Raw genomic sequence first — 13,659 nt, 5'->3', positions numbered from 1 at the left:
AGTTTGATCGCCAATTCATCAAGACCATGGCTGTGAGTTGCGTATGGTAAATGATGGAGGTACTGGGGTCGGATGTTTGTTGTTCCAGTCGCGTGATGAGGGGAACCGTGCCCAATGCATGCATCTCAATGCTCCCGGCGATAAGGCAACTCGAGGCCTGAGGTTCTTCCCCATGCCCTCCAAGCTGCATTCATCACGCACGCTTGGAGCGGACCAGCCTTGACACTACTCATTTCCTTGACTTGTATCTCGCTACCCACTGAAGTACTGCGGTGCAGTCGGTGCCCTCTTTCCACGCGCTTCGCCCCTCACTGTCGACTGCGGACCCACACTGTCACACAGCGGTCTGGATTCACCAGTCGTCCTGAACGTGAGCTCCTGAGCAGCAGAGTAGCGTTCCCTAGTCCTTGTACATCTCCTCCTGCCTCACAGAAGGCTGCAACTCTTTTCAAGCCCGCATTATTAAGCGCGGTGGCGGCATGTTACGATGACCTCCCCAACGCCGCACTTCCTCCAACGCCGTTCCTTGAGCTCCTCGTCTTCGTCCTCCGACGTCTCCGACCGCGGCCCTCCGCGCGACACACATGCCAGCGTCGTTCTAGGGCATCGCCAGCCTCATGTAATGGACGCCAGGGTCGCCTTCTCGCACAGCTCGCCGAACCTAGGCCACCAGCTCGATGGCGCGAACAACAGCTCCGCTGCGCCCCGAAACGCTGCCAGCATGCATCCACCGCGTACGCATTCCCACGGCGCCGTTGCGTCGCATTTTCTTGCCCAATCGAATGAAGCATACGGAGGACAGACGTGGATGGACTTTCTCCGCGACACTGGAGCCGACTCAAGCGCCAGAACTCAACAGCCACATGCTCCACCACAACCAAACCTTCACGCACCGCTGCCACCGCTACCCATGGATTCTCTCCAGAACCGTCCTTCGCCGCACACGTTCTCCGCACGCCCGCCGGCTCACACTGAGGGACGCTCCTCGCGCAGTTCAACGGAGCGGAAGAGGAGGCTAACAACAGCAGACTCGCCGTTCCGGAGACCGTCGAGTATAAGAATGCATTCCGAAGATCAGTCCGGATCTAGCCACAATCCCGTCATGTTGGGCTCCTCGCCTGCTGCTGCTGCGTCCTCCCATCGGCCGTCACTACAGTATCATCCAAGCCCAAGCAGGAGAGACAGCGAGTTTGTGTTGCCGCGGTGGCAGCCGGACTCGGAGGTGACGCATTGCTTCGTTTGCGGGAGCCATTTTACCTTCTTCTATAGAAAGCACCATTGCAGGTAGGTGCTGTTTTTTGGTCGTCTTTACACCTCATTCACATGGTTGTTCCCAACACCTTTGAAACCAAGATCACCGGCTTATAATGCTGACATATCTGCAGAAAATGTGGAAGAGTTGTTTGCTCCGCTTGCTCGCCGCATCGAATAACAATCCCACGCCAGTACATCGTTCATCCGCCCCACGACAGTCCCAATATCATTGATCTGACTAGCGAGGAGGATGACCACCCAATGTCCCGCTACGGCCCGTTTGGTAACCCAGCGCTAGGTGGCGGCGAGGAAGTCCGCGTATGCAATCCCTGTGTACCTGATCCGAACTATAGCCCCCCACCGCAGCATGGCCAATCTTCTCCCTTTCCTCCATTCTCGCCAATAGCACATTCACCGCATCTTCCACCCTCGAATGCATTTCCACGCGGCTCCCGATCCTTACATAGGTCCACCCAAAGTGTCAACGACAGCGCGCGCACAATCAGCCATGGTGAAGCTCCGCGTTCACGCGACCTATTCACAGATCGGAGGACCAGCTATCAGGGAGCAACTCACGTAGCCGACCTGTGGCCGCCAACTCAAGCACCTCCCCACGGATATGACCAGCCACCCTCCTACGATCATCGTGCCAGGCCACATTCACGTTCGTTACTTGTTTCCAATCCTCAATTTGATCCTAGCAATTTTCCTGGCCACAGCATGCCCAGCTCAAGACGTAGCTTTTTCGCACACGGCCCGCCAGCGCCAGGCCCTGCTCCGCAAGCGCAGCCCACTCCTCGCCGACAAATTGCGGAAGAAGACGAGTGTCCCGTCTGCGGCAATGAACTCCCCACAAAAGGCTCAGACGGTGATGAGACCGCACGCACCCAGCACGTTGAGGAATGCATAGCTCTCCACTCTGGATCTCCGCCGCCACCAGCGACTACTCCCGCAGATCTATCATCAACCAGTCTGCCGAGCCAACGGACTCGTGGCATGAGCAGTGCTGCAGGTAACGGCGAGGGTTCGAGCAACCGGATGAGTATGATGGCGCGCGGAATGGTGCCGTACGTGGCGACGGAGAAAGATTGTGTCGATGAGGAGGGCAACGAGGCCGAGTGCGTGATCTGCTTTGAGGAGTTTGAGGCGGGTGATAGGATGGCCAGGTTGGTTTGCTGGTGCAAGTTCCATGAAGCGAGTTTTCCCCCTTCACACTCTTTCAGGGATATACACTAACAAGGATGCAGTCCTGCATAAGAGAATGGTGGGACAAGAAGGGCAGAGGAGCGTGTCCGACCCACCAGCTGCAGTACTGAGCCCTTTCTCTGGCCGGACACCGTTGGCGCTGCTATCTGTACCTGCGTCGGCATTCTTGGAGCGTTGGAAAGCAAAGACGAACTTGATCACGATTTATCCTTTTCTACAACTGGCGTTATGGATATACCCACTTACACTTTTCATTGAACGTTTCTCCGCTGCATAGGCACAGCTATCAACCCTCACTCATACTCATATAAAACGGCGCGATAGGATGGTGAACACTCGTTGTGTAAGCGTAGGAATCGGCCTGGGCGTTCAGTGTAGCGTTTGATAATGCGATATGATAACGTTCTCATGATGTGTTTTGCTTTGCGTGCAAACTAAGTTTATTCCATGTTATTACCACAGATGAGTTTAAAATCTACGGAAAGTCTTGCTCAGTGCTGTATCATCTCCAGGTACGATACATGTATGTTATCTATTTCCGCTATTCACTTATGTACAATTTAATGCACGACCCAGAGTCTATGTGACGTCTCATGGCTTCGCATCCGTAGAGACTAATGCAGCTTGTTAGGTGACTTCTACTTTCTCGGCACCTACAAGGCGACCGCCCTCTCCCTAGGTGGATGGCAACACCTTCCTGATCGCTTCTCTCCCAGTCAGTCTGTTCATCCACCCACTGACCTCCGTGAATCGTTCCAATTCATACGGTTTGAGCTCGTCGTTCAAGATCTTAGGGACGGCCAATTGGTAGGGAATGAATGCGATATCGGCATATGTCACACGGTCTCCAGCTAGCCATGGCTCGCTTCCGTATCGCGCCCTCTGATTCTTCAGGTGTCCCTCCAACACCGAAGTCACGCGTTTCATTTCTGCCATATATCTATGCAACGCTGACGGCAAATGCTCAGTATGGTATTTCTTGAACCATACCGCCTGTCCATAGTATGGTCCTTGGCCAGAAACTTGGAAATATAACCATTGCTTGGTATGGTATGCGCCATGTGTACCGAGAGCGTAGCTCAACTGGCGATCGTGATCGTAATTCTCCACGAGGTACTCGATGATGGCACCGGACTCCCAGAGGGTCAGATTGGTATTAGGGTCATAGATGGCAGGTAAGCGGCCATTTGGATTTACGGCGAGGTACTCAGGGTCCTTGGCCTTGTCGAGGCCGATGTGAATGATCTCGTGAGGAAGGTTGAGTTCGGCAGCGACCATGGCGACTTTTAGAGGGTTCGGACCATCTGTGCTCCAGATTTTGATCGGTCTGATAGACGACATTGTAGGCAGGTGAGGATGGTCAAGGGGGTCAAAGGTTTGGTTACGCGTATCAATTTTCCACGTTGACGAGAAACTGAACGAAAGTACGTTCTACATAATCTTGATTTACTTAGTATATATAACACATTTCTGGTGCCTGCCGCGTTTTTGCAGCGGTCTCCCTGTATCCCAGCGGTGAAGTTGTCCAAGATGCCCGAGAAAGTAAGAGGTCGGCGTGTCGGTATCGGAACACCGACATTCACAGCGCTAGTGATCGTCCTACAGGAAGGTAGGCGGAGCAAGCTAAAACAATTCCCTCTCGTGCTTAGCACTCTTACCTGCCCAGGTGAGCATGGATCAATGTCAGTTTTCATGCTTTGATAATCTCATGTCTGAAGACTCGGGTCGGAGATTATCTCGAGGCGAGTTCCGACAGGATCGTGGCCACTGAACCGGTCCAGAGGCACCGACGAGTCCGAAATCATCGTTTGAGAGAAATACATAGCAAGAAACGAAGACGAGGCTGCCCTATAAAGCTAACATGATCGCTACTGATTTGTTCCGCACTACGAAAGTACAACGCAGACAATCGCACCATAACAATCTCCCCTCGCTTTTCCACAAAGATATCCAAGATGATTTCTACCTCCAACTTCGCCATTTTTGCTCTCCTTGGGAATGCCTTTGCCCTTCCGAGTCCCAGAACTACGAAGCTACCGATTGAAGCTGGTTGTGGAGAGCTCAATGTGTTCTACACGTGAGTTTACAGCCAGACACCTCCGATCAGATTTTCCAGACTAATTAAAGTCAAACAGGGGGTTTACCGCCTATCATCCCTACGTAGCTGCCCAGAACTTCTCGCTCGACGAGGTTGACAAGGGCTTGCGACACGGTGCTGCCGACCTCGTCAAGGCTGGTTTCAATGTCCACGGTGACCACCCAATACCACATCTTCGCCCAGACCAGCTCGTCTAATTCCTTTCTATAGTTATGTTTCAAGGCCCCGAGGAGCCGCTATCTAACCTTGCCGATCGACTGAAAGGGAAGCACTGGGATTTCACTTCCATCGGGTTCGGCGTCCGAGGCTTCGCGAATGGAACAGCTACGACTCGATTCGAAGGTCATTCAACCTCACATCTTGGGTGACTACTATGACTAACTGCTCGAAGACATCTCATACCTGTTCGGTGAGTTGGCACCTACGGCGCCAAGTGTATACAATTGGGGCCCTACGTCGTTTGCCGAAGCCGTCACTAGGCGTGTGAAACTCACCGAGGATTGCACCGATAAACCTGGAAAGCTGCTTGTAAGTGGTATCCTATGACGCGGATCATGCATTTTTTAAGGCGGTATCACACAGGGATACGAAGAGCTCTGCGATCCAAGCATCTGCGAGAAGACTACCAACATCTTGGATGGAGATTTGGATAAGCTCACGTTCGACGAGAACTAGGCTTTATGGAACATGTAAGCATGTAATGGGACAACCATGAGTGCAACATGTCTAGGAAATGGCTGGGCTCAATAAGGCGCTCGTTCTGATGACTGAGCGACATGGAGCGTATCGTGAGAGTTCGTTTACGGCTTTTCGCCTGTCAGGTCGGAATAGTGGTGGCTTTCGTTGCACTGGTTTTGTGATTCTTATCTTTCTGGCTTCGTAGCCTCTCTATATTCATCAACATAAGATTAGGTCTACCTTTTTTACCACTAAGTATTGCATTCCCTTATGTGTGTGACCTGGACGCGTGCGCGCAGTCATTTTACAACGCGAGTTGATCAAGTCCTCCACATCCGTACCAGAGCCTACAACTCACTGATCAACATGATTATCCGGAGATCTCGAGTTTGAGCGTCTCCAGCCACCACTCGCTCTACACTTTCGTGTAATTTCCAGCAAACCAACCTCATCACAGCCCTATATCCTCCCACGTCCTCCTCCCCACTACTCCATTTTCTCTCTCATATCGTGTTACAACAGGAGTGCCTTTTTCTCGAGGCAACAGATAGCGGCGAGAAACGAACCCCCCCCGTCGCTCCTTCTCCATGTCTTAGAATCTTCCATCTTCGTAGGAGCGCATGACGGGCGTAGGAGACTTGGCATAGATGACAGTGCGGTGAGCGCCGTATACGTTTAATGGTGGGTTGGAGAGAACAAAGAAGGGAGAAGGGAGGCGGCGACTGTGGGTATGGAGCAATTCGATAGAGCATCGCTTGCGCCAATTTCCGGGGGGAGTACACAGCTGACGAAGGATGAGATTGGTTGTGAGGAGCAATAAAGGGGAGGATAGGAGGGTAGCGGAGGACAGAAGGGCAAGTGAATGTAGGTGAGTTGGTTAATAGCATTTGAAAACGTATGGCTGCCTGTGTTGCTCCTTTCTCGCCTTCTGGTGGCCGTAACTGTGTTGATGAGGCCTTAGCTTATACTATATAATGCTTGAGGTGTTATACATTAATGTGCTAAGTTTTCATATGTTTACTACAGGGCGAGTCTGAACATGCACGCTACCATCTGTTAGAACAGTGTCGTGAATGCCCTTATTCGCAGCTGGTATGTCTTCGCGCTGTCACAATTCTCCCCTAATCACGACTACGTAGATGTAGATAATACGAAAGTGCTAATAACTGCTATGCGACTCTATTAGGGCACGGACGATGCTAAACTAGCATGCGCACGATGAGCGTAAAAATTTACTGAGCGATGGGTCGAATGAGTCTATAGTCTATTCAGTGTACCTTCACACCGCGACAAAGGGACCGCGTTAAGCATGAAAGATGGATCATGAGCTGACTTGCGAGTCTCCGCGCGTTTGATGTGATGGACTGGAGAGAAGGCACGGTGCGAGTTGACGTGCTACTAGAGAGTCCACGGGTATGAGACACATCAAGATACGACTAGAGGAGTGCTATAGCAGTCTCACTTCAAGAAAGTGAAGAAGGGAGCGGTCTAGGGCAGGTCCTACTATCCAAAGTAGGACTAACACAGACTGTGACTGTTGTTATCATAGAGTACTCACCTCTACTCTACAACTCACACGTCATTCGTCGGCGACACCTCCGACGTCCCTCTCGCGACACCGTAGACCTAGCCTCACTACTACACCCACTCGAGCAGGTCCATGTAGTCTACCCACATATAAGCAAATCGCACTTGCGCATTCGCCTACGCGGCACGGGGAAGCATATCCGCGCTGCGCGCCTGGACCCACCAATATCCATCGAGGCGCACCCCTGCATCATCGACTCCACGATCTGAACGCCAGGGTCCCCAAGATCTCGCCTACAGGTCTAGGTCCACGCCCTAAAACGGCAGCACCACCATCTTTTTTTTTCGCGAGCGCAACCAAGGATAATTGGCCACGCACAAAGTGTACGATAATGGCAGTGGGTCCGGTAGAGCTGAGATTGTGGTGCAAAGCTGCAACTAGGGTGGCGGGCGTCTAAGTAGCGGTGTGGGGCGTGCAAAAGTCGAGGATGGAGAGAAGGCGAAAGAGGCGAGACACCATACGATGCAATGCGATCTCAATGGGGTTATGCGGCTAGTGACTAGCTACGGCGGGCCGCGTTGTAAGGCATCTGTTCGGATGAAATGTATGGTTTGCTTTGGGTAGTTCAATGTCGTGTGAACCCATGGAGGGCAGTCCGACGAACGTCGGTACGAGTTTTGATGTTCATGGCTGCCTCGTGCCGTGACGATCTGTGGGGAAGATGGACCAAATCAGGCCCCTTGCAATTTGAGTTGTTGACTCAGAATACGACCAGAGCTCTGTAGTGAGGCGATCCCGATGTTGGTCAGGTCGAGCGGTAAGTGCCGTGGAGATCTTTTGTCAACCTGTTGACACGAGAGGTGTGATAAAAGCGGCCTACGATAGCGTCTTGACCCGTTTCGAGTTATTCAACATGTCGATGCATCCTGATCGGTGCTTGAAAGCCGGGTAGCCCACCATGTTTGAGGTTGTCGACGCAAGAATCGTACGATGAGGACGCACATGGTAGCAGATTACCGGTCCAGTGACATGCACGCCATAGGTCTCGCTCGGATGAATCTTACCGATCTAGATGCTGGAGATGCATCGTTGGATGAGGGCCGATCTTGGAGCACGACAAGACCAATGCGTGGCAACGCCACGCCGGTGGCGTAGATTGGCTGGTAAGGCGGACAGGTCGATTCGACTTATCGTTTTATCAAACGTACTGCTTTGGTAAGGCCCGTGCTTGTCGCGGTTCGAGATGCAATCAACGAGGGGACTTGTTGCCGAAAGGTGCAATGCGAAGCGAACAGAAGTGATGGAGTATGAGCATACGAGGTACTGTTCCGGTTGTGCGTGAGCTAGACTGTCTGTGGAGCAGCAACTTCGCCGTTCAGCCTCGCCTTGGAAACCTGTTTTCCGTGGCACGATTAGTGAACACAGCTCGAAGTCCAACAGTGGTGTGGAGGATCTTCATGCTGCGACGACGGACTGGACCGTGTATGATGATGATCAGGCAAGAAAGGCGGAGTCATCGTATGATTGCTGGGGCTGCTACACGCTCCGGTGTCCCAGAGCAGCAGAGGTTCCGGTGGAATGGGGCTGAAGCTGTCACAGCCGGCGTGGGTGCGAGGCGCAAAGGGCCCGACTGCTGTCATCTGCGGCGCAGGCTCGCGTATCTGTTGGCATGGCGGCGAGATGCCAGCCCAGCTGCAGGCCTTGTCCATGGTGGCAAAGCCAACGTAGTTGCATGACGTTGGCCACGGCCTCACCTGGCTGGCGTCGACGGGTTGGGGCACGACGGCAGAGATGAGCATGATGACCACATGGGTGCGGCGCGAAGGGTCTGCGACGGTGCTACAGCGGACTCGGTCGCTAAGAGACCAACTTCCTTTTTGGGTCCAGGTCGTCGTGTGGTGGTGCCGCCGAACGCCTGTCACCTCCCGGTCGTTCGGGAGCGCTCGATCGGTGCCCACGAACGGGCCGTCCCCTGTGTTGGGACGCGAGAGGGTGCGGGTGAAGGCCTGTGCTGCATCTGCTCGCCCGTCTCAGCCTCCTCTGCTCACGCTTGCCAGCGGCGAGGCTGCAGCTCGAGAAGCGAGAGGGCAACCACAGGCTCGGCGTGACCAGCGGGGCGGGATGCGTCTCAGCAGCAGATGCTTCGGGCGTCGCAGGCTGACGTAACCCAAGGGCGCCGCTGTTGTCGGCACATGCGTCCGTCTGATGGCCGCGTGCGTGCGTGCGTGGGAATGCATCTCAGGGAACATGGAACATGGAGTGGGTGGTGCACGATGTGGGTGACAGGATTGCTTTTTCCGTCGGATGCTCCTCGCTGACTAACCTCGCATGCAGAAGGTGCTACAGGGCGCGCAGGGCCAGAGCACAGTACCATCCGACTATTGACAAGACGGCCGTTGCGGCGTGCATCTAGTGCCGCCTTGAAACCATGCGTATCCTCCAAAATGCGCCCTTGTCCGCGAGTAATCCTCCCTATCCAAGCAGTAACGAAAAGAACAACCTGGAGCGACTTTCCATGTACACCAAGGCGAGACCGGAGACGGCTTCCTTGAGAACCCGAGTGCGAACAATGTACAAGGCCTGACACAACATCCGGCGAAAAACAAAACATACATACAGAGAAGCGTTGGGACGGAAAGGGCTGAAGTGCCCATCGCAGCCGTTTACTGAGGCTGCTGCTGCTGCCTGGGTCCGTGGTCTTTGGTCCATGTCCACCCGTCCATCGTCACAAAGTGTTCAGCCTGACTTCCCCCAGGTGCTGGCACAGGCTCGTTGCTTGTCGACGACAAGTGGAAGGGAAATGTGTGCTGCCACGTAGTCATCGGAGCACTCTCCTGCGTGTAAGCAGGGATGGCCTGGCCTCGGTGCACATGTTGCGAAAACGTCAACCTGGGCTCTGAAGCACTCGAAGACGGTGCCGCGGGTCGGGCCGCCCATGATGGATGTACGGTTGGGTTGTTGAAGGCTACGAAGTGCGCTGGAGCCGATGCCGTCACGTACTCCGGCAACGCCTGCAACGGGGGTCGCGGCGAAGCGAAATGCGACATGGTTCGATGCAACCTGCCGGCATCCAACTCTTCGTTCCAGTTGCCCTCCGTCCTGCCTGTCTGGCTGTGGCATCCTCGCCCGACGCTCGCTGCATTCACATCCTGGCTTTCTTCACCGTGCTTAGTGGCTCGCAACTCCGATGCCATGGATGGCGGAGGATCCTGGTGCAGCGACGGGTACGAGTGGTGTCTCAAATGAGGCGGCGCATCTTCGTGAAGACCCGTCGGCCTGTCTCTCACACTGTGTTGGTGGTCGTGCTGTTCTTGCAGCATTGTCGCAGACGTCGGAGGCGAGGTCGGAGCTGTCAGACCCTGTGGCTGAACATCTTGTGAGCGCGCTGTCGAAAACGTCGCGAATCGGTCTCGTGCCGATCCTGGGGACCCTGATTCATCTTGCCTCTGTTCCGAGGATCGAGTATCTCGAACTTCCTCACGCCATCTGAACTTTGCCTTCTCCAATTGCACCTCCTCAACTTGCTTTTGATCTGCTTCTTCCTTGACCTGCATCGGCACCGAAATTCCGCCTTCTGGAAACCCCCGTGACATGCTCCATGTCAACGGCGCAAAAGCCTCCGGAACGAAAGACTGGAGGCCAGGGTCTTCGAGCAAAAGCATGCCAGTGTTGCCCATCACCGTGTCATGCATGACGCCGGAGCCCTGTCGAGCCTCACTTCCCACTCCATCTTGCATCTCAACATCACAGCCCGAAACCCCGCCTCTTGACAACATGGGCGGATGCAATCTGACGTGCGTGTCGGGTGCGCGACTCATTCGTCCAAGTTCGGCCAAACCCCAGCTCACCCTCTCTACAGCCATGCTGGCAAGCTCGTGCACCCCATTCTTTTCTAGTTGTTGGAATACGACATATGCTTTCTCCACTTTTTCGATACGGTTGAGGTCTCCCGTTTCCATTGCGTCGAGTAGTAGTATCATGCATGAATTGAACGCCTGTTGTCCCATAGTCCAGGTGATCTGGGCAGCCGGAACGCGGAGGTGAAAAAAAAGAAACGCTGTCAGCAGATCTTGCGAGGACGACAAGACCAAGGCTCGACCCCTCAGTAAGGGTTTTGGAGCACCCGGAGCCGAAGGATATGTGTTGACGGGCTGGAGAGATGCCGGTGCAGCTCGCAATGTTGATACATTGTGTGGAGGGAAGAATTGTGCCGTTTGCTTTTCGATGCGCTGGCGATTGAGCAAGATTAGGTACGTGTGGGTTTTGCAGTAAAATACTGTGTGCGTAAGCAATTGATGCGAATAATGGGCCAAGTTAGGGCATGACACACCAGCTGCCATGGTCCCAAGTGGCCATTCCGGTACCTCCTTGTTCTTGTCCAGCCACCGTTCGTCAAATTGGAGCATTTCCGGCATAGTGTCCAGCAGATTCCTGAGTTGGTCTGTGAACTCGTCAATCTTGCTGTTATTGAGGCGATCGCTACTCAATATTTGCCTCGCCAGAAGGGTGAAGTGGTTGGCAAACTCTCCAAATCGTAGCATCTGCGGGTTCGTGGTGAGCTCATGCGGCGGTGGACAGTCACCAATACCACTGATGCCGAGTGGTCGACCTAAAGTCATCGAGTACTCCTGATCCATATGCAGCATCCACCACCATATTGTTTGCCGAATCGAGCATTCTCTTTGTGTGGGCGGTGCCGGATCAAGATATTTTGGATGTCGATGCAGGCCGATTGAATGTGCGAGGCGGATGGTAGTTCCAAATAATGTCCATGCATCGAGGAAGCGGCCACTGTTGGTCAGGAAGGGACCAATCATTATGAGTGCCTGTATACTGAGTAGGGAAGGTTTATGCATGAAGGACGCCATGCGTAGCGCTTGCATGGCAGCCGCGACTGAGCCTTCTGTTAGAGCCTTGGAAACAAGAGTTTGCTTGAGCACTGACTGTAGACGTTCCCTCTTTGTAGTTCTGCTTTCATGGTGTCTGCCTTCCATTGACCTCCGCACCTATCCCAGGCCGAATATTGTGAGCCCAAGGCCAAAGCTGCAAAAAGAAGCGCTAGCATGTCGGGACACATCTGCGCGTTCTTCCTAGGATCCGAAAGAAAACGTTCGACTTCGTCTCGTGTAATCTCCATGGGTACATGAGGGAATGCGCAAAGATGGACTCGCTTCTCAAAAAAGTTCAAATACTCCAGAAGCTCCTCAGTGGTGGGAAGACAGCTCAATAGCTCCGGAATGCCCTCTTCGGGCGTGGCTTTGAAAATCGTCGCGAATGGATGCGGAGGTGGAGATTTTGAAGTATACATGTCAGGACCACGAGGCATAAGGTGCGCAAGAGATTGTGACGATCCAGGAGCCAAATGAATACTTGCGAACTGCTCCGCTTGTCAGGTGGGGTTCTCCGTGGATACGTTTGCACCTACATCTGTCACGACATTGGCAAGTCCCGGGCTACCGAAATATATGCTGTCAGACCATTCGGATCCTTGGAAACGTTTCTGTTTGGCCGCGCGACGTCTCTGTGACAAACCTGTTGGGCGCTCACCAAATTGCGAATCCGGAGAACCTTCATGGTCGGATTCATGCGCCTCGAGGGGGATCTTGGAGGCGCGTAAGCGTTCCTTGAGGCGGAGGTTCTCAGCACGCAGCTTTCGAATCTCGTATGACTGTTGAATGGGCGCATAGTCGCCTCCATCTGCCACAAAGTGGCATTCTTTCGGTGCTCCTCGAGCGCAGCATGCTGAGCATGGCTTAGTTCGATCGCACTGAGTGGCTTTAGCAAACTCACTGATCAGAGCTAACAGTCCTACATACCTTGACCTTTCTCTCCCGGCATTTTGTGCACGAAAGCAGCTGACGAGGCTGTTGGGTCTGGTGTCTCCTCTTGAGGGCTGGCACATGTGCTGATTCACTCATTTCGAGTGAGGCCTATATGTAGTGGCGATATCAACATCCAGGAAAGCGACTTCGAAAAGGGTATTAAGTGATGCGGACTTGGTCTTCCGGAGAAGTACGACCGTGATAGGCGTGAGAGCTATATAACCCCTTGACCGAACGTAGGCCGGTCTAGGCGAACAGTTCCAACGGACGGTATGGACCCCACACAAAGCTCCTTACCCTATAGAGATGCCGACGCAAGACTTACATGAAAGATAGGCCAAGATGAGAAATTCATCCTCTGAAGCCTCATTATGCGGCCAGAACACTTTCGATTGGAGCGAAAAGAAATCGCGCCGAAACGTAAAGGTAGATGGCTCACCGAAGTTTCGTATTACCCTGTTAGTCTTGGTGCATCGAAGCCGCGGGCTTATTTGTTCACAGGCACCATTTTCGAGTCGCACAAGCTTATCGCCAAGTGATGGAGCCGCAGGGAAGGTGGCATGGGTACCCGCGGACCAGGTCTGGTACAATACGTGACGCATGATACAGATCTCACGCTTACCACTCGAGTGGGCCGGTCCTTTGGAGACCCTTCCCCGTGCATGCTGCATCTACCGACCTGTCGGATCCACTGCCTCGTTTTTGCGGTTGCTGTAGCCTTGCTTTTTCTTCGCTTAGGAAAGCCTCACGCCAGTAGCCGGATGCGCGAGTGGAGGGCGCTGTTGAGACGGATGCGCCTTCGGCTGGCTCGTTCTTTGTTGGTGTAATTGTGGCATTTGGCTAATGCTGGAGGCTTTGCCAATCCATTTGGCAATTGGCAACGCACATTTACTCGGCTACCCTTCTCTTCTTCCATAGGACCTCCACAGGCACGAATACACCTCTAGCATCCACACTCAATATTTGCAATAGCAAATTCAAGATTGCGGATACAAGTCGAGAGTTCCGCGCATCGCCCGTGCAGTTTGTAGTTCCGTTGCACCAAACGCCTCATACCGCATGCGTGGTTAACG

The 13,659-nt window shown here is 53.5% G+C and overlaps 5 protein-coding genes across 5 annotated transcripts; 3 read left to right on the top strand and 2 right to left on the bottom strand.

The window, feature by feature from the left end:
- Positions 1-1,974: 1,974 nt before the first annotated feature.
- Positions 1,975-2,511, top strand: N0V89_007482 (uncharacterized protein; the record flags this gene model as incomplete). The annotated part of the gene is made up of 2 exons (XM_056216244.1): positions 1,975-2,420; positions 2,502-2,511. 2 exons carry the CDS (start codon positions 1,975-1,977, stop codon positions 2,509-2,511), a joined length of 456 nt encoding a protein of 151 aa, XP_056070491.1.
- Positions 2,512-3,135: 624 nt separating this feature from the next.
- On the bottom strand, positions 3,136-3,801 carry URE2_3 (glutathione S- transferase, nitrogen catabolite repression regulator; the record flags this gene model as incomplete). Its single annotated transcript, XM_056216243.1, has 1 exon — positions 3,136-3,801. The coding sequence occupies one exon, from the start codon at positions 3,799-3,801 to the stop codon at positions 3,136-3,138; it is 666 nt and encodes a 221-aa protein (XP_056070490.1).
- A 614-nt stretch (positions 3,802-4,415) lies between these two features.
- Positions 4,416-4,755, top strand: N0V89_007480 (uncharacterized protein; the record flags this gene model as incomplete). The annotated part of the gene is made up of 2 exons (XM_056216242.1): positions 4,416-4,537; positions 4,596-4,755. 2 exons carry the CDS (start codon positions 4,416-4,418, stop codon positions 4,753-4,755), a joined length of 282 nt encoding a protein of 93 aa, XP_056070489.1.
- Positions 4,756-4,770: 15 nt separating this feature from the next.
- On the top strand, positions 4,771-5,233 carry N0V89_007479 (uncharacterized protein; the record flags this gene model as incomplete). Its single annotated transcript, XM_056216241.1, has 3 exons — positions 4,771-4,900; positions 4,950-5,086; positions 5,141-5,233. The coding sequence occupies 3 exons, from the start codon at positions 4,771-4,773 to the stop codon at positions 5,231-5,233; spliced, it is 360 nt and encodes a 119-aa protein (XP_056070488.1).
- Positions 5,234-9,427: 4,194 nt separating this feature from the next.
- N0V89_007478 (uncharacterized protein) lies at positions 9,428-12,602 on the bottom strand (the record flags this gene model as incomplete). Its single annotated transcript, XM_056216240.1, has 4 exons — positions 9,428-11,373; positions 11,709-12,141; positions 12,190-12,461; positions 12,581-12,602. 4 exons carry the CDS (start codon positions 12,600-12,602, stop codon positions 9,428-9,430), a joined length of 2,673 nt encoding a protein of 890 aa, XP_056070487.1.
- Between the last annotated feature and the right edge of the window lie 1,057 nt (positions 12,603-13,659).

Source organism: Didymosphaeria variabile (assembly GCF_027946475.1).
Source record: "Didymosphaeria variabile strain IMI 356815 chromosome Unknown scaffold_5, whole genome shotgun sequence".
Taxonomy (NCBI): Eukaryota; Fungi; Ascomycota; class Dothideomycetes; order Pleosporales; family Didymosphaeriaceae; genus Didymosphaeria; species Didymosphaeria variabile.
The sequence above is the reverse complement of the archived record's forward strand: the minus strand, read 5'-3'. Positions and strand labels throughout refer to the sequence as shown.